The following is a 20,118-nucleotide window of genomic DNA, read 5'->3' on the forward strand; positions in this document are numbered from 1 at the left end:
CGCCGACGTATGAAAACGTCCCATCCCACTCGTCGTAATATGCAGCTAGCAATCCAAGCTAGCTTGTAGGCAGCAAGTTATCCGAAGATGGCGGTTTGTAGACGTGTTCCTCCTCTTCTGCTGCTTTTGATGTCCATCGTTTTATATGTGCATCCTATTCGAGGACAGAAACTTCCGAACAATGCAATCGTCAAGTCTGTAGTTAGTGTTGATGTACCTGCTCAAAATCAAGGCGGAGTAGCGGCTGGAATAAATGGTCCAGTTGTCGTGGCCTTGCCACCTCGTAAGCGCACCAGCGGCTGGAAGCTGGCGGAAGAGGGTGCTTGTCGGGACGACTTAACCAGGCTTTGTCCGAAACATTCCTGGAACAATAACCTGGCTGTGCTTGAGTGCCTCCAGGACAAGAAAGAGGTATGGGTAATATTGGGTCCACAGCACCGCCAAAACATGGGCACAGACAGTATCTTTGACTTGGTTGGGTGTGCCTTGCTTGACTCAAACTAGCGCAACTACTGTAACGTTAGCTCATAGTCATACTGTGTTACAGTTGACATTAGCTAGTCGATGCTAAGTGTGAGCTAGCTGGCTATTTAGCTAGCTGTTATAGTAAGTAGCTCGCTGCTTGGGTTGCACTGCAAACAGAAAATAGGTAGAAAGTATTGTAATGCAATATTAAGCTAGTAGACTTCTAGAGAGTCATCATAAGTGTAAGGAAGCTATAGCTATATTTTGTACCAACCAGTCTGTAAGTTAACCTCATTGTATTATTATTTATAAGTGAAATCGTCATCACTTGGCTAACGTTTTTCAGTTGTGTTTCTGGCATCTACAAATCATGTTCCAACTCCTAGCTAGCTATGATACTGGCCATTGTTAGCCTAGCCGTTATTAGGTAAATATTGTGAGAACAAATATTTGCTTTTTGTCAGCCGCAATCCTTATTTTCTTGTAATGTCCGGTTCAGAAAAGGTTAGCCTGGATGTAGGAGGAGATTGGGCTCTAGGACTGCAGTGCAGATTCAGTCACATTTAACTTTCCACGGCCAATATAGAAGGGCTTGGGAAAAGCAATGCATTCAGTTATTAGTGGTGAGGCCAGGGCCACCTTTGCCTGGGGCCAAAAGCTACACCGAGGTGAAAGTCTTTACTAATTAGCTGTTTTCAAAAGACAGCTTTGTAAGTAACCACCTCAGTCTTAAGGCAATGCCTCTGGTTGCTCCATGGACTTGTACCTGCGGTGGTCTGAGTGTTTAGTCACCCCCACCCTCTAATTGTAGACTTGCTGTAGTTGAGCATATCTATTTTAGGTTTGAGCTGGGTTTATTTTGATCAGATTATAAAAGATGATTTTAGTATATTGTTTAGGGAGTGGCTCCAGATCTTTTAATTTTGACTCTTGTCTGATGGCACATTCATCTCTTTGGGAATTTGGGATTTTAATAGATTTTTCTCAGGACAAACACCCATTAGAGACAGTAAAATGTCTAAATTATAATATTAGCAAAGTCACTAAGTAAACCACATATAGGCTAATTAAATAGCCAGGACATGTCAAAACTTGATTTAGTTCAGAAATGGTGTATTATTATTATCCAATGCTTGCAATACTAACCGAACAATAGTGTGGCCCTAGCGAGTTTACTAACCCAGCAACTTCTAGTGCAAACAAATATAACCCTGCATACAAACACCTAGATGGCCAGGGGTTACATTAAGGTCAATTAACAATGCCATGATGCAGAATATCCAAAAAAAAAATACTGTTTAATGAACTAACTAAGCAAGTTAGCAAAGTAACTGTGCAGCCTGCAAGGGCTTACATAAATGAACACACATCAAAGTCAGGAAGGCAAGGCAAAACAAAGCGCCTTTCCAGTATTGGACTGCCCCAACTTGGTAGCTAGTACAGAGATACAAGATGCCAGTACACCGATGCATAGGCCTTGCAATTGACCTTTCTTCTACTGAAAGTGACAAAGCATGCAAGAAAGTAAATATTTGACTGAAATGTGTACTTGCATTCTCTATTTGCATGGCGTGCAAGTGCATAATTTTTTTTTTATAGGATTTAACCAATCAAGCCTTTTTATGGAGGGTGGAGTAAACATTTATGACAACGTAACACGCGGTGACCACTAACTGCATTATCCTGTTACGTGATGTTTGGTGCTGTTGTGTCAACTAGGCAGAGAATTAAAGTGACTGGTGTGTTTCTTTTTCTTGGCAAGGTCACTGCTGGGGGGCTGATTTGAGTATTTGTTCAGTTTCCTTTGCCGGTTGGAATGTGGAGACTGTGAGATGTCCAAGGGAAGGTCCATGATCACCCTGATATACTGATTAAATACTGTGGCATGAGAGATGTCAGAGGGACCGTCCATGATCACCCTGACATACTGATTAAATACTGTGGCATGAGAGATGTCCGAGGGACCGTCCATGATCACCCTGACATACTGATTAAATACTGTGGCATGCGAGATGTCTGAGGGACCGTCCATGATCACCCTGACATACTGATTACATACTGTGGCATGCGAGATGTCTGAGGGACCGTCCATGATCACCCTGACATACTGATTAAATACTGTGGCATGTGAGATGTCAGAGGGACCGTCCATGATCACCCTGACATACTGTAGGATTTTGTAGCTTTGGGTTGGTAGGTGTCGTCTGTGATCCTTGGGACGTGCCCATGTTGTGCATGTTGAGTTAGAATTGAGTAGATAGTTTGTTGGCTATACTGAATTTGACAGTTCATTAGAATGTTTATCTAGTAGTCTGCCTTACCCCGGCTTAGTTAGCTTAGATTACATTTGGTTTGACAAGCGATAGGTAAACGATTCATTTGATATCGAAAGTAATAGCGTAATTAGTGTAAAATCTCTGCCTTCAAATGTTTGTAGTTGGCAATGTCACCACTTTTTTAGCCTGAGAGCTAAGCTTAATGAAAAGGTTATGGTATTAAGAGCTAAATGATAACAACACTAAGTTTTAGACAGTCTTTTTTTGATCAGAATTAGGACTGGTCCTTTTGATTGAAATAATGACTTCAAGCCCCTCAAATGAAGCTCTCCGTCTGATAACTTATGGGCCTGCATTTGAACGGTGACCTGATGCAAGTGCTCACAGCAGTCTGCATCATGTAAAAAAAGAGCTAAAATGTCTACATAATGTTGCATCGAAATGAAAACTTAACATTTAAACTAAACATTTTCTGTCAGGATTTGGTTTTGCGGGCTTAATATGATCAAAACAGGGCTACTTGTGACATCCAACTGCACAACATAGGGAAACGCGAATGTTCACGGTTAGCACTTCGTCCTAGCTGCTCAGTCTGGTCTTAACAGGCTTTTTGGTGTCTGATTAGGCTATAATGGGCAGGTGCTGCCCAACAGGTGACCGTCTAGTGAGGTGTTTTCTCTGCTTCTGTGCTGGGTGTTTTATCTGTGTTGCAACTTGTCATAGGCCAGATAGATACGACTGTGTCTGTTTGTCTGGATATTTCTGTTCGCTACCACCATGTTTCATTTGTTTCTGGCCAATACTGGAGTTTTCATTGAAAAAGTCTGAGATTAGTCAGACAGTGACAACCGAATGACATGGTGATGCTAAGACAAGTTCACATTGCCTCCAGAAGCCATATTGACAATTCCCTAAAAGGACTCCATAGGCTAATGGCTCATGATTGCTGTGGAAATGGCTGAAATGTCATCTTGAGACACAGTCTGACCTGAGGGATGGGCGATAGCTGTCTGACCTGAGGGATGGGCGATAGCGGTCTGACCTGAGGGATGGGCGATAGCGGTCTGACCTGAGGGATGGGCGATAGCGGTCTGACCTGAGGGATGGGCGATAGCGGTCTCTGTAGGGAGGTCCCATCCATAGCCCCCACGGTTAGGTATGTATGTACAGTTGTGTGCAGAGCTGTGCAGAACTTCTCTTACATGTATTTAAATATATTGCATGTATTTAAAATTTAATATTTCTTTTCTTTTTTCACTGGTCTGGACTACAGTGTGTTTTATATAGTCTCAAAAGAATATTGATATGTTCATTATCTGCAGGGATAATGGAAAGTATTTGATAACATTTTCCATGTCTACAGAATGTCTACACACTGGTGAAGGGATGTAATGGTGTTGTAGCCCAGGTGTCAGTTCAACATGATATTGTAGCATACGTGTCTGTACAAGATCTTATTGTAGCCGCTGTGCCAGCACTTGGCTACAAAGTGGGCCTAGCTGTTCATCTATCCTATCACACAAACTGTGTGAGTGAGCCTACAGTTTCATTAGAGCATTCAGGCACATTGTGTCAGTATGTTGTTTGTCTTTGCTCTCTTGACTCTGTGGTCTGCCTGTGAGGGTGTGAATCACTCCTTCAAAATAAATGAGTGACTAAGATCCTCCTGCAGCAACTGAAAGCAGCAGATGGACCGCAGAGCTAATGTGTGATTAGCATGATAGCGGCACTCTGTTCTCCTGCTCCCCAGGCACATGCATTACTTCACAGACGATCACTGCCAGGATCATTTTTCTCTTCGTGGTCCATAAATCGAGGCTTCTCCTCTGGGTAAGGCAGTTATTACCCAACTGGCTTTACGGTTGAGGTTTGGGCAGACAGTGACTGAAAACGTGTTTTGCAGACTACACACAAACAAACACACAATTTGGGCGCCCAGCTTCAGTGTGTCGTAGTAGGCCATTTGTGGAGACGTTGAATGGGTCGGCAGGACAGGACCGCGTTGTTTATGCTCGGTCTCGGGCAGCTGTGCTCCCGTTTGGAGGCCGTACGTCAGAGACCTGCTTCTGTCAGCCAGCCTGGCCTGAGAGGAGCTGAGCAGATGTCTGCCGACAGGCCTCTCCTCCTCATCGTCCTGGCGGTGATTTAGGAGGCGGGGTCAGTGCAGGACGTATTCGCCGTCACCGTTAACGAGAGGCCACCTGACAGTCAATCGGGAACTGGTTTTGACAGGTGGCCTTGTTAATCTACTCCAGCTACCCGGTGGCTGGGGTAGGTCTCTGACACGACCTGTACTCCCCTGCTTTTTGACCAGCCGCCTGACTGGTGGTAAACCGTTGTGTACTGCCCTTCTCGACCAGAGCTAATCAAAAACCGAGCGCGTTATTGCGCGTGGCCATGTGATCTTCATTAAGGCCCTGCGTCCTGCCCGCTTGTGTCGTTTGTGCTGCCTCGGTGGAGAGCTGTGTTCTCTTTGCGATTCTGATGACAGTTTTATCTCTTGTCGTCTTCTAGGAAACGGAGATCGCTGCTGACTGCAACCATGTAAGTGTTCTGAACTACATCGCACCATTAAACCTTCCTGTCAGTTGGTGTTTGTGTGACTAGATGTGCATCATCATTTAATGCGGCGTACGCAGCCTCTGAAATTCTCCTATCTGTGGGCTTCTACTCTCCAGGGCTTTTTCACTGAGCTGTCGGTTTACATATTCCGTTTTTTATGTATCCTTCTAGCTCCTGTGGAACTACAAGCTTAACCTGACGACTGATCCCAAGTTTGAGTCTGTGGCCGTGGAAGTGTGCAAGACCACCATCAACGATGTAAGTTGGTTGGCTAACTAGCCACTGTATCTAGGCAGAGCTGCATGACATTCTACTGTCACCTAGCAACCCACAACACTGACTTGCGCTCTTCATCCACGCGAAGCTTACCAACGAATGTTGTCGAAGTGTGAAATCCCAAGTATGACAAGCGGTCCAGAACAATTTGGCCAATTCTATTTATGTGGTTTGAATTAATGTAAAGCGGGCTTAGCTTGCAGATACCGGCACATCCTTCTGAATGGGTAATACACCTAGCAAGACTCATTCCTGTGAAGCGGTCTAACACTGATTGTTTTTTTTGAGGTGGGGGGCGGGGTTGTGCCAAATTAATTATTCTATAACAAATTGAAAATTGAGTTCTACAAAATGATACCAATTTATTTAGTAGTTGCATAGACCACCTAAAAATAGTTCAGGGGTGATATCTGGCCTAACAAATCGTGTATGTTACATAGAATCTGAAATATTTTAAATGTACTTATTTGACCAAGCCTGCTTCTATACAAACAGCATCTGTAATTCCAGTCAACTATTGGCTACATTTCAAGTTTAGATTCCACCAAAAAAGACCAAGGAATCATTTGAAAGCCTCAAAGAAGGACAGCAATGGGGAAACGATAACAAATCAGACATTTAAAGTAGGTCTTCAACCATGGTGAAGTTAATCATTATAGAGACAGTCGTCCTTCTGAACTAAGCTGCACGACAAGGAGGAAACCCTAATGACATCACCACAAGGCCGTTGGTGATTTAGTTTTTAACACCGCAATAAACTACTGTGATCAACCACATTGTAGTGACTCCACAATAATGACCAGTGGTGGATTAAGGAATCCTAGGCCCTGAGGCCTTGGATAATTGTTAGGCTTTATATTGGCCAGTCCCGGTGGGCAGAACGTCTAGGCACTTCAGAGATGCAGATATCATTGTGTGCAAATTGACTCAGGCATGAATACTTGTCAAATCCAGATGCTTTAATGTCCTATTATACATTACCCACTACTTTGTGGAGGTTGTTGATAAAAATTGATGTTGAGAGACAGCAACCACAATCCTCCTCCTCTTCCTCAGATTAAAGAATGTGCGACGGAGGAGAGGGGGAAGGGCTATCTGGTGTCCTGCCTTGTGGATCACCGTAGCAACATCACGGAGTACCAGTGCAACCAGTACATCACCAAGATGACCAGCATCGTGTTCAGTGACTACCGTCTCATCTGTGGCTTCATGGACAAATGTCACGATGACATCAACACCCTGCACTGTGGCAGCATCTCCACCGGCGAGAAGGTACTGCCTTTGTTGAACTCGCTAAAACCCAAATGGTGCAGGTGCAGAAAGTAAACAGCGACATGATGCAGGTGCAGAAAGTAAACAGCGACATGATGCAGGTGCAGAAAGTAAACAGCGACATGATGCAGGTGCAGAAAGTAAACAGCGACATGATGCAGGTGCAGAAAGTAAACAGCGACATGATGCAGGTGCAGAAAGTAAACAGCGACATGATGCAGGTGCAGAAAGTAAACAGCGACATGATGCAGGTGCAGAAAGTAAACAGCGAAATTGGTGAATGTCTGCAACAACGCAGCGTTCTGATTCCCGACGCTTCTCTGCTACCTTGTTTTGGCTCGGTGGGTACCACCTTAACAGTTTGAAGTTCCACATCTCGCTCATTACAATGTGATGTGTGAATGTTAATGGATTCAGATCTGAAACATTACCAGGTAGAAACAAAATCCAGGAATGTTTTTGCCCTCCAGGGCCCGAGTTGGTGAGGAGACTGTCAGTTTCTCTGAGGAAGGCGAATTTTAATTTATCTGGATCATTGGTTTAACTCAAGAAATGGCAATAGAAGCCAGGTTTAAATGATCTGCTTCTGGTGTGTGAGGTGTAGGGGTGAACCGGTATGAGATTTTCATGATAACTCTCAAAAAGTATCACAGTATTATGGTGTAGGCCTATTGCTAATAATATTAGCAAATACATTGTTAATGTGTTAAATATGTTTGATAAACAACATTAATACAATTTGTTAATTTCTGAACTGAGAATTGATGACTGTAATCAAAGTGGCTGCAGAGACATCTAGGGGATAGTTGTTGAATTACATTTGGAAAAAAACAGGTTGCATAAAATCTAAGACCCTAATTATGATAAACAAGATAATTAAATAGCAGTTTATTGATTGGGGGTTTTCCCACTACTGTCCAGTTTCTGTAGGCCTAAAGCACTTTGTAAACCTTGTTTTAATAAGAGTGCTAACAAAGCGTAGTATTAAACGTATTGCACCATTGCGCTACACTCCAGCAAATGAACGCATGAACATACAGTTGGCCAATCGTAACATATGCACTGTGTTTGCTGCAGGTGTGACAGACAGCGTGAACATAACGTTAGCCTACCTATAAACATAATGAGTCATTACACAACTTGGAAAATGTATTGTATGTGGCTGTGTTATTTATGAAAGGGGAGTCTATCGTTGATTAGCCTATACTGTATTTTTACATACATTTCTCTCTTGGGTCTTTTGAAGAGCCAAAATATTGCAGACTTCAGCCGCTTAGGCATTGCCATTTCGGTGCGCGGCACTCACTGACATGCAGTTTGGACGTCTCCTTGACGGTCGAATGAAAGCAACTTTTCAATTTCAAGATTCTTGTCTCGTGACGTATATATGATAGTGTGTAAATGTAACCGGCTGTCTATTGACCAGATATCTACAATGTGAATGCTAATTCCTTTTACTTGAATTTGAGCAATTGAGGAAAACATTTATGAATATGTTCATGCAATACCCTGAATGACAAAATGGCGACGGTATGAGAACCGTCTGTTTTTACACCGTGGTTTTACGCCGTGAAACCGTTACATCCCTAGCGAGGTATAACGGTTTAGCACTCAACTGTACAGTCAGAAGCACAAACAGTGGTGCTGAGAGCGTGTGGCTTGGTTGGCTTTAGCCTCCGCTTGCTTGGTCTGTGACACGTTGTAACTAGTCACTTTGGAGGGGTGACAAAAATGCAGCTGAGCCAGTACTTGTACTAGGACAACGGAAAAACACTGAGCAGATGCTTTTAACCCACACATACCAGTGGTGCCTGGATTCACACACTGTCTTGGTGTTGTAAGGGCCATGCTCTACCAGCTGAGCCCCTGGATAGTCTCCTCTACCAGCTGAGCCCCTGGATAGTCTCCTCTACCAGCTGAGCTCCTGGATAGTCTCCTCTACCAGCTGAGCTCCTGGATAGTCTCCTCTACCAGCTGAGCTCCAGAGTATTATAGACACTGGATACTCTCAAACTAATCCAACTAACAAAATCAATGACAAATTTTCAAAGATCCCACATTTGGCATGTACCCAAATCCACTGTCCAGAGTCAGTGTAGCCATCCAACAAAGAACCGCTTGACATTTAAACCGTCATATGCACCTGTCTTATCTATCATATTTAAATAATATCAACTGATTTCATTAGTGGATCAGCCTTTCCCAGCTGAATAACTCTCACTTTACTGTGGCAGGTCTATAAAAAAAAATGTAAACACTGTTTTTATCAGGAATTGATCCTGATTGTTTTTGTATGTTGGCTGATGCATTAGATTTATATGAAGTGCTCTCTGTGCTGGGATGCTGTAAAGGTACCGTCTGAAAACAGACCGGCTAAGTTATGACCAAGTGTTTGTGCTGGTTTCGTGCTTGTTGGTTTGGTTTTCAGTTTTATTTGGGACCTGGTTTGCAAATATATTTTATGACTAAATGAGGTTTGTCACGACTCTGAGCTCCAGTGTTAGATTGGTCTCCTGGTAATAGGATTGGGATGGTAAACAATATTTTATCTTCATTTACCTTAAATCACCTTCCTCTAATAAATTATTCATATCTACTTGGATGATTAATGACCGTGGCTTCTGGAATCAACAGCAGGCCGTCAGGGTAAAACAACAGCCGTAACTCTCTTAATGCTGAATGTTTTCCTTCGTTCTTGAAATCGTAAGCTGCTTGGTATTCACTAGCATCTTTCCTCCCCTACCGCCTGGCTGTTCGTGTGTGTTTTTGTGATTTGGTGTTCTGTTCAGAAATCTCCTGAAATATTTCCAGCGACAGATCCTGTAACCCCCAGCTCCTCAGGCTTCACACAGAGACATGTCATTGGTGCTCAGAGACTCCCCAGTGCTGTAGTGACCTCCGTGCCCCCCCACTGTCTGTCAGGACGTGCATTCCCAGGGCGAGGTGATAGCGTGCCTGGAGAAGGGTCTGGTCCGGGAGGCCGAGGAGCAGCCGGGGGCGCACGCCATCCGAGACGAGTGTAAGAAGGCCATCATGCGCGTGGCTGAGCTCTCCTCGGACGATTTCCACCTGGACCGGTATCTGTACTTCTCCTGCCGGGAGGACCGTGAACGCTTCTGTGAGAACGTGAGTAACCTAACCCCGCACCCCGTTCGCCCGTCGGTATTCGGGTGGGTTAATACGTCTTCGGAGGTGAGTCCCATTCTATTGTCTTGTATTTCTAGACGGCGGCCGGAGAGGGCAGAGTCTACAAGTGTCTTTTCAATCACAAGTTTGAGGAGGCCATGTCTGAAAGGGTATGTGTTTTACTGTTGACCCTGGGTGGAATCTTCCCACAAAACCTCATTCTGCTACTGTCTGTATCCACGCTGCTGTGATTTGCGTACCTCTCCTCTGTCACTTCATTCTGACGTCTCTCGTCTGCGAGTCAGACCCCAATTGTGACCGGAGCTGCTGTGTGTTGCGGTTGCCCCCCCCACAGTGCCGGGAAGCCCTCACCACGCGTCAGAAGCTAATCGCCCAGGACTACAAAGTGAGCTACTCTCTGGCCAAGGCCTGCAAGGCGGACCTGAGGAAGTACCGCTGCAGCATGGACACCAACATGCCCCGCGCCCGTGAGGCCCGCCTGTCTTACCTGCTGCTCTGCCTGGAGTCGGCCGTCCACAGAGGTTCGGCCCGGACTCTCTCACTCTCCCGCCGGGTTTCTGGGAATCCTTGACGGAAGGATGGCGGTGAATGGGTTAATGAGATGTTGAGCGGGAAGCTCCAGAGAAACATCTCCTTGTGTGTTTTCCAGGGCGCACGGTGGTCGGGGAGTGCCAGGGAGAGATGCTGGATTACCGGAGGATGCTGATGGAGGACTTCTCTCTGAGCCCGGAGATTGTGCTGCACTGCCGCGGGGAGATCGAGGCCCACTGCTCCGGCCTCCACCGCAAGGGACGCACGCTGCACTGTCTGATGAGGGTGGGCCGGGGAGACATGGCCGCCATCGACAGCCTCTGCCAGAAAGCCGTGAGTTCACTGCTAAGAGATCGACATGGGTGGAGCCGCTGGGCTTTAAGGATTGAGGCAGATTAGCCGAGAGCACGTCCTTTCAGAGCTGTAAGGAGCCAGGCCGCCGCTCCCCCACACAGAGGTGGAATAGACAGGAAGGCCGGTGTTGGGTTTCACCACAGTCATCCGACTGGGCAGGCTTCCAGTCTCCCGACAGTGGTTGTTGAAGTTCCTCTCTGTCCTCTCTCTCAGCTCCAAACCCTGATCCAGGAGGCCGACCCCGGGGCTGACTACCGCATCGACCGGGCCCTGAACGAGGCCTGTGAGTCCGTCATCCAGACCGCCTGCAAGCACATCCGCAACGGAGATCCTATGTGAGTCGATCTGTCACTACTTAGTCTAAATCATGTTTTTTTTATGAATTGAATCCCTTTTTATATTTTACTATCTCTCTCTATACACACACACACACACACACACACACACACAGGTAGCAGGACATTTCTACTCTGCAGTACATGCAGTCACTCGTGTACCTCTGTTTGTGTTCATCGTGACCCCTACCTGTGTAGGATCCTGTCCTGTCTGATGGAACACCTGTACACAGAGAAGATGGTGGAGGACTGTGAACACCGGCTGCTGGAGCTGCAGTACTTCATAGCACGGGACTGGAAGTGAGTTAACGCTGGTCCTCCACACATTCAGAGGCTTGTAAGAACCGTGTCTTTAATACAGAGGTCAAGCAGGCTCTGTTGTAGGGTTTACTGTCCCTGGTCCGTTGGCCTCGTTTAGGGCTTTCTCTTTTTTATTTAATTAAAATAAATGTAACCCAGAATAGACTTTTGAGGTTAGAAATGTCTCTTCAAGATGTAAGACACTTTTTGTTTCCTGTCTGCTAGACTGGACCCCATCCTTTACAAGAAGTGCCAGGGTGATGCCTCCAGGCTCTGCCACACCCACGGTTGGAATGAGACCAGTGAGCTCATGCCTCCCGGGGCCATCTTCTCTTGCCTGTACCGCCACGCCTACCGGACAGAGGAGCAAGGACGACGGGTAACACCTTACCAACACCGTGGTTTTAAATATGTTGAATATTCATAGGATTGACTGGACCGCCATGCCTTCTGCACAGGAAATGCATAACTTAAACCTGAATACATCACAGGAAGAAATATTAATGTTATCCACTGAAGCATGTCCTTTTGAACAGATGGCTGTGTTTAATCTAATAGTCTCCATACTCTCTGAGGAGTTGAGAAGAATTGCTTTAAAAAGATTCATTGTCAGCTTGATCCATGGCTTGTGATGCAGTTAATAATGTGTCTTCCTGGGTCATTTGTGATGCTTCATTGTTCAGTGAGCTGACAAGCCCAGTGCATAGAAAGGATTTTCATATACATCAAATAAACCAAAAGGGATGGGCGGTGTTGAGTATTGGCCAAAATGTTATTTTAAGTTTTTTAAAACAGGATTGATCACAAACCTAGATCCCAAAGTCATGTGTGGTGTTGTTTCCCCAGCTGTCCCGGGACTGTAAAGTGGAAGTACAGCGTATCCTCCACCAGAGGGCGCTAGACGTGAAGCTTGACCCGGAGCTGCAGACCCACTGTATGACTGACCTGGGAAAGTGGTGTTCTGAAAAGACAGAGTCCGGCCAGGTACAGAACCGCACCCGGATCTGGTCCCAAAGGGCTACCTGAACTTGTCCATTCAAGAACTATTGTGTTTTTATGTCAGCCACTACGCCTTCGTGAATATGACTGACTAGGTATGTGGGAGTCTGACCTGCTATTGTGTGTTGTTCCAGGAGTTGGAGTGTCTACAGGACCATCTAGAGGACTTAGTGGCACAGTGCAGAGACGTGGTGGGGAACCTCACTGAGCTGGAGTCAGAGGACATTCAGATCGAGACCCTGCTGATGAGGGCTTGTGAGCCAGTCATCCAGTCCCACTGTCATGTGAGTCCTTCCTCTACCCCAGGCCTGAGCTGTTTCTGGGGGCTTCATTCTGACCAACAGACCCACAAACGCTGGCAGGGATACGGAAGATATGTCTCCCGTTCAAAGCCTAGGATTTCAGAATCATTTAGGAATCAGGTTTAAATGGATTATAGATTCATGAACTGTTATTCTATGTTTATGTCCCGTCCCCTTTCAGGAGGTGGCTGACAACCAGATCGACACAGGGGACCTGATGGAGTGTCTGGTGCAGAACAAGCACCAGAAAGAGATGAACGACAAGTGTGCTGTGGGCGTCACACACTTCCAGCTGGTAAGTCTGTCTGGTTCTAGAACCACACTGGTGATGATTGGAATGATTCAGTATTTGTTTGGGCGATGAAACAATATCAGTTTTTATTAAGGTTAGAGACTAATACAATTTCAATGCTAGTCTTTTGAGATACATTTTTGAATCAGTTGTGTTTTTTCCTGAGACTAAATGTCTTTTGAAAGGCTCAACAGAAACTTAGGGTCACTGGTCTCAGGACAGGAGTGCCCATCATGCGGATTGAGGAAGGGTTTGCCAAACTGTTTTACAGCATTCTACAATGTTTAACATTCATTTGTTTTTGTCTCTAGTTCTTTAGAGAACAGATGATTTAAAGAGCATTTGGAGTGTATAGAAGTGGTCAGCACTTCCTCATGGAAAAAGACCTGGCAGCAGTTTATCTATTTTGTGTTTAGGAGTCTGTTGCTTTGATGTTTTGGTTATGTCCAAAATAAACCTTATTTTTTTACATCACAATTAACCCGTTGGTTTCTTCTGGCTTATGTCCTACACTGAAAGTGACCATTTTACATAGAGCTTTGTGATAATGTAAGAAGGATAAATCTAGGATAGCCTAAATAATGATAATTATCTGTTGATTAATATGTTAGTTCTCCAAAGGCCCCAGGCTTCGTTAATCACACAGGAACCAGCTCAGGTTTCTGTTACTGTGGGACAGTGCTGGGTGTTACTGTGGGACAGTGCTGGGTGTTACTGTGGGCTCATTCTCTAGCATATTCCTTACTGTGAGTTCCAAATATATATTATGGTATTTACTGATATCCAGTGATATGACAAAAATATGGACTGTTTTGCCATCTCACCCGCCCTTAGCCTAAAAAGCCACTTAACAGACACTTTCCCCCAACATGACTCAGCGCAGTGAGTTGATTCTGCTCTTCTGTCCTCCTCCCCCCCTCCCCCCAATCAGGTCCAGATCAAAGATTTCCGTTTCTCCTACAAGTTCAAGATGGCCTGCAAAGAGGACGTGCTCAAACTCTGCCCCAACATCAAGAAGAAGTGAGTGGCATCCCGCACCACACCCGGGCTCTAGCGGGACCAGCTGCAGCCTTTAAACCCCATCTTCCCCCCCCCCCCCCTCCAGGGTGGACGTGGTGATCTGTCTCAGCACCACCGTGAGGAACGACACCCTCCAGGACACCAAGGAGCAGCGCGTGTCGGTCAAGTGTCGGAAGCAGCTCCGGGTGGAGGAGCTGGAGATGTCGGAGGACATCCGCCTGGAGCCCGAGCTCTACGACTCCTGCAAGCAGGACATCGGCAGGCTGTGCCAGAACGTGGCCTTCGGGAACGCCCAGGTCAGTGTTGGTAGTCAGTGGTCTCTGAGCGTTGAGGCTCCGTCGTGTTCCCTTGGGGCTCAGCGTCACCTGTTAATTGTGCCTGGACCGAAGCATTTAGCAGCATGTGATACTTGGATGATCGGCATCTGATCTCTCTGACAGGTTATTGAGTGTCTAAAGGAAAACAAGAGGCAGCTAACCCAGCGCTGTCACCACCGGATGTTCAAACTGCAGGAGGTGGAGATGATGGACCCAGAACTGGACTACCAACTCATGAGGGTCTGCAAACAGATGATCCGGGTACGTACAGTATAACTTCGCCATCCACGTCTTCCAACCGCACATTTCTAGCCGTGAAGGCGTTACACAGGAACCCTGATCCGAATAGAAGAGGAACGCTGCGAGGAATTTAAAGAAGCCAACCAGCCCAGCTGAAAGGCGCCTCAGTCCGACCATGATTGCCGATTACACAGCGTCTGTAGGGAGGAACGTCTCCGTGTGTTTCGTGTAATTATCCTATTGTGAAGCAGAGCTCCCTGGTTGCTTGACAGATGAGATGACTGTGGCTCGTGGCGTCTCTGCGGAGCATTCCCCCGTGTCGTTATTCTCGGCTCTCTGAAGACTAAAGCATTCGGTCTTATCGTCTGCTCTTGTCTCCGTCTGCCTTCACCAGCGGTTCTGTACCGAGGCTGATGCCAAGAACATGCTGCAGTGCCTGAAGCAGAACAAGAACAGCGAGCTGATGGATCCCAAGTGTAAACAGATGATCACCAAGAGGCAAATCACGCAGAACACAGGTAGATGCAGAGGACGCACATTCACACTACAGCTCCCAATATAAGACGAGTTTCTGTCTTCCACTCCCAGTACAAGTCTGTCACTCCAGTAGTGTCACCTGTATATCCGGCCTCTCCCCCGTAACACTGCGGTTGTCCCCCGTCTCCTCCCCAGACTACAGGTTGAACCCGGTGCTGAAGAAGTCCTGCAAGGCGGACATCCCCAAGTTCTGCCAGAGCATCCTGAACAAGGCTACAGGAGACAGCGAGCTGGAGGGACAGGTCGTCTCCTGCCTCAAACTGAAATATGCCGACCAGGTCCGCCTGCGCGCGGGGGGTGGGGTGGGGTGGGGGTTTTGTCCTCCTCTACTGTTTGAGTTCATACCTCGTTGTGGGTGTTTTGTGTTTGGCCCTGCGCCTCACCCGTGCTGTCGTTCACAGCGCCTGTCTCCCGACTGTGAGGACCAGATCAGAGTGATCCTGCAGGAGTCGGCTCTGGACTACCGACTGGACCCACAGCTGCAGGTGCACTGTACCGATGAGGTGAGTGGGTTGGCCGGCACCGCACCTCACCTCGCCGTGGCTGCCGCCGCATGCCGAGGCTCTCAACCACGGGGGAGCCACTGACGTGTGTCTGTCTGTCTCAGATCTCCCGGCTGTGTCCAGAGGAGGCGGCGGCGCAGGAGCAGACGGGTCAAGTAGAGGAGTGTCTCAAATTCAACCTTCTCAAAATCAAAGTGGAGGGCTGCAAGAAGGTGGGTGTTCCTCCTCTGTGGCGGACATCAGCCAACCGGGTTGGGCCTCCGCCGAGTCCAGTATGATGCTCCGCCTCCTCCATCGCTCTCTCTGTTTTATCTACAGGAGGTGTTAAACATTCTGAAGGAGAGCAAGGCGGACATCTTTGTGGACCCTGTCCTTCACACAGCCTGTGCTCTGGACATCAAACACCACTGTGCTGCCATCCCGCCAGGAAGAGGACGCCGTGAGTAACACCCAGCCTCCACCTGCCTAGTTCTACACGCCCCTGTCCCTCTTTCACGCGTTCCTCCCCTCTTTAGTCATTTTCCCATCTGTTAAATGGGTCGGCGGCTGGTCAGTAGCGTTGAGCCAGTAAACAGAAGGTAGAGGAGTTTTAATCCAAGAGACGACAAGGTGAAAAACCCTGTTGGTGTGTCCCTGTGCAAGACCGTCCACTCTAATGCTCCCCGGTCTGCTGTGAGAGTCTGTTCTTAGAATACATAGCAGACAACATCTGGATAATGGCCTTAACGGAGCGCGTGCATTCCTCTCCAGAGATGTCCTGTCTGATGGAGGCCCTGCAGGACAAGAGAGTTCGTCTGCAGCCGGAGTGTAAGAAGAGACTGCAGGACCGCATTGACATGTGGAGCTATGCTGCCAAGGTGAACTAGGGATGCGCGCGCATGCACGCACACAGACCCATGACACGTAGCCTAAACCCATAGTTCTGTAGAAGCGAGTGATGTCCTTCCCAATATTACCATCATACTTTTTAGATTCCAGTGTGGTTAGAACTGATAACCTGAGTAGCTCAATTCAAAGGTCATTCAGTACGAAAAATGTGGACTCCTGTTGAGGCTCCCGTTAATCACTCGATCGTGGATCATGACGTAGGCATGGTAGTGACGTCAAACACGGTAGGGTGATTTAACAGCTTGTTTATGTAGTCCGGTCTTTGTGTTACTGGTCTGTCTTAAGTGCAGAACTCCTGGAAGCTTGTGGCTGTAGCTAACGGGGGAATCCCCTAAGTCCTAGCCCTGAACTCACTCAAACTGACCTGGAACCCCCCCCCCCAGGTGGCCCCGGCAGAAGGCTTCTCAGACCTGGCCATGCAGGTGATGACCTCCCCCTCCAAGAACTACATCCTGGCTATGATCGGCATGGGAGTTTGTGTCCTGTTCCTGTTCGGTCTGCTGTGTGGCCGCATCACCAAGCGGGTAATGCAGGAGCAGAAGGACAGGTAGAGGGCGGGGCCTCCGGGGCCACCGAGGGCCTCAGCAGAAGAACCCGGGCAGGGCCCCCCCCCCCCTCCCTCAGCATAGCCCCGACTGACCCCCACCTCAGTCTGGCTCCATGTACAAACCACCCAACCCCCCCACCCCCACCTTCTGTCCACCTCTTCAACCCCGCTCCCTCAGCTTTCTCCACGTTACTCCCAGAGACTGGGCGTATAAGAACAGCCAGCCATTGGAGCTTCGCTGTGGTCATCGCTATGCTGTCGGAGGGCGACCCCGGGTCTCCCCCAGTTTCCCTGACATGAAAGCGGACTTGCCCCAACCGTGAGACCGACCACCACTCCAGTGTCTGACCGATGGAAGCCAAGTCTTCACGATACATTCTACAGGAGACTTCTAGAAGGACGCCGCCTTCGCCTGTTCATCCTCCGTCGATCCACTGACACTTACAGACTTTTACCACTGGGCAATCCGGCTAGGCCAGCCTGCTAGCACAGACGCATTATTTATTTGGATTCTGCTTTCATTTTCTCTTGGACTTTTTTTTTTTCTCCTTCTATCCTTTACCTCATTTAGATGCAATATTTCTTTCCAGATCTCTCTGGTGTGGGTGGGTGTCGGTTGGTCTGAAGGTGAGGTGGGTGCACAGTTAGCGTTGAGCATTATAATGCGAGAGCAACAGCCTCCATACTAATGACCTGCCAGAGAGGTATTCGGTGAGGTCTGAACCGATAGTTTGCTGTTCGTGCGAGTGCGTTTGCGTGTGTGTGTGAGAAAGGGGAGTTTTAACACCGTTTTTTTTTGTGTTCTTTGTAAAGGACGGGGTGGTTGACGGACTTCAGGTCGCCGAAGTGTATTAGAGTCACTGATTTGCCATGAGACTGCCGGGCGTGGCGTTGAACTGTCCTCCACTGACTGAGCCACATAGAGGAGCGTGACACTCCACAGCACGTCACTCCAGTATTAGACTCCTAACAGCTGGTGATAATGTTGATTACTGACCCGTCTGTACGTCACAGTCTGCAACCACAGTCACTGTCATGCTGTGGTTGCACGATGCTAACTGCATTGGGTGGTGCGCTAGGTTAGCGGTTAGCATCGACCACGTGACTGGAACAGGAAGTTATTCCCCCCATTTTTCTCAAGGTACTCTGAGTTAAGTAGGAACATTTTGACAGTCGGAGGCTTTGGGTCAAGGTGGTGAGGTGACACAACTCTTGTGATGGATGGTGCAGAAACATGAGTCTCATTTTGAACACTGGCTTTGAACTTTTCCAAAGGGTCCCATGTAGTTTAAGTAGTTAATTGCGGGATAAGAGCAATGGTTTTGGTAGCTGTGATACATCAGTATTGAAGAATGGTTGGTGGTACATGGGTGAAGAGCAATGCAAAAACAAATACAAAAATGAATAAAGAGATGCTATTAGAGATGTGAAGATTTTTTTTTTTTATATATATATATATGATACTGGAACCATTGCACATTTTTGTTATTTTATATCTATATATATATATCTCTATATATATATATATATATTGTTTGGTCATAGCCTTATTTATTTCTCGTAAAAGTCATTTTTCTATTTGGTTTGTTCTCTTGTTGCCTTTTGCCTATGGAGTACCCAGTTGTTTGAGCTGGTTATGGGTAGCTACATTCTTTCTCCTCACCTTCAAGGGAGACAATGCCCGTTTAGAGGAAGAGGGAGATGCCACGGTGGAGAGGAAGGGGCTGGATGTTGTCACCAGGAGCTTCTCGGCTCAGTCAGTGTGGGAATGAATAATTCTGTCTCTTGCCCTTTTACTTTTTAGTTACTGACCTCAGAAGGATGGGAACTTTAACGAATCAAAACAGACGAATCAAAGCCGCGTTGAGGAGAATTCCTAATGCGTTCAAGACGATTCAACAATCCTTTTCTCTAAACTGTCATGCCATGTCAGTGGATTTTTAGTCGTCTCCCCCCATCCATGTCATTGCCTTGCTGTTGAATTGGCGTGAGCTGTGAGCGCTTCCCTTCTTGCTTGTAAAAACAGTTGATGATTTGACTTGTAAAATGGCCTCTGCTGTAACCACGCAAAAGCTAGATTCGTCAGTGTGTGCCTACTCTGAACAATCCCAAATAGGGATCCCCTGTGTATATACATGCATACGTATGGGAGGCCGGCGGCCCTCTCCTAACACCCCTTCAGACTGAGCAGTGGCGCGTGGGGAGACGAGCCTCACACAGCTGTTGCACCCTGCTCTTGGCAGAGGGAAACACTCCTACAAAGACATCTAGTTTGGGGAAAACTTGTCGCTTATTTTTTTTGTTTTGGGAATCAGCACTCTCCTCTTGTGCTACCCAGGCAGCAGTAAATACTGTTGAGTCGTTCTATCTGTTGATACTTACTGTTATTTTTTTGTTTTTCAAAAGCTTTCATCAAGGTGGAATTTAATAATGATTATAACAATGACTATAACATATGATTAAGGTTATGATGAAAAATGTTTTGTAATTATGTTTTTGTGTATACATTCATGGAGGTCCTTTGCTTTCATCTCTGATAATGCCATGTACTTGAGATGTAACAGAATAACAGTGCATTTCCCTGGTTTAGAGAGAGTTTTTTTTTTTCTGTACAGATGAAGTTGGACAATTTGTTAAAAATAAAGTCTGCAGGTTTTTAAAATATTGTCCACTGTTTTGTAGGCTGGAGGCAGGTTCTGGAACTAGTCTCCTCTGACTACGACACACGCACACACACACCAAACCACCCACATTCCCACTCTGGGTAGGTTGCAGGCCAGAAGGCTGTTTTTTCATTCCACCTATAAATACACAGTTCCTCTTATCTATGGCCAGAGTAGTCATGATTGTCAAGCATCCACAAATCAGCAGATTCTTGTTGATTTAATAAATTATGATTCACACCCTGTGATCAATCTCCGTTAAGTAAACGAGAATGCCTGAGTGAAACTGAGA

The 20,118-nt window shown here is 46.8% G+C and overlaps 1 protein-coding gene across 1 annotated transcript; it reads left to right on the plus strand.

The window, feature by feature from the left end:
- Window positions 1–14: 14 nt before the first annotated feature.
- Window positions 15–20,066, plus strand: glg1a (golgi glycoprotein 1a). Its single transcript, XM_010905414.5, has 24 exons — window positions 15–411; window positions 5,256–5,285; window positions 5,475–5,561; window positions 6,636–6,851; window positions 9,774–9,977; window positions 10,076–10,147; window positions 10,333–10,519; window positions 10,648–10,862; window positions 11,097–11,218; window positions 11,417–11,518; window positions 11,744–11,897; window positions 12,365–12,502; window positions 12,652–12,801; window positions 13,001–13,114; window positions 14,043–14,131; window positions 14,217–14,427; window positions 14,572–14,709; window positions 15,083–15,206; window positions 15,361–15,503; window positions 15,627–15,728; window positions 15,833–15,940; window positions 16,047–16,167; window positions 16,479–16,585; window positions 17,000–20,066. Exons 1-24 carry the CDS (start codon window positions 88–90, stop codon window positions 17,165–17,167), a joined length of 3,426 nt encoding a protein of 1,141 aa, XP_010903716.1. The 5' UTR covers window positions 15–87; the 3' UTR covers window positions 17,168–20,066.
- Window positions 20,067–20,118: the final 52 nt, after the last annotated feature.

Source organism: Esox lucius, chromosome 19, assembly GCF_011004845.1.
Source record: "Esox lucius isolate fEsoLuc1 chromosome 19, fEsoLuc1.pri, whole genome shotgun sequence".
Classification (NCBI taxonomy): Eukaryota; Metazoa; Chordata; class Actinopteri; order Esociformes; family Esocidae; genus Esox; species Esox lucius.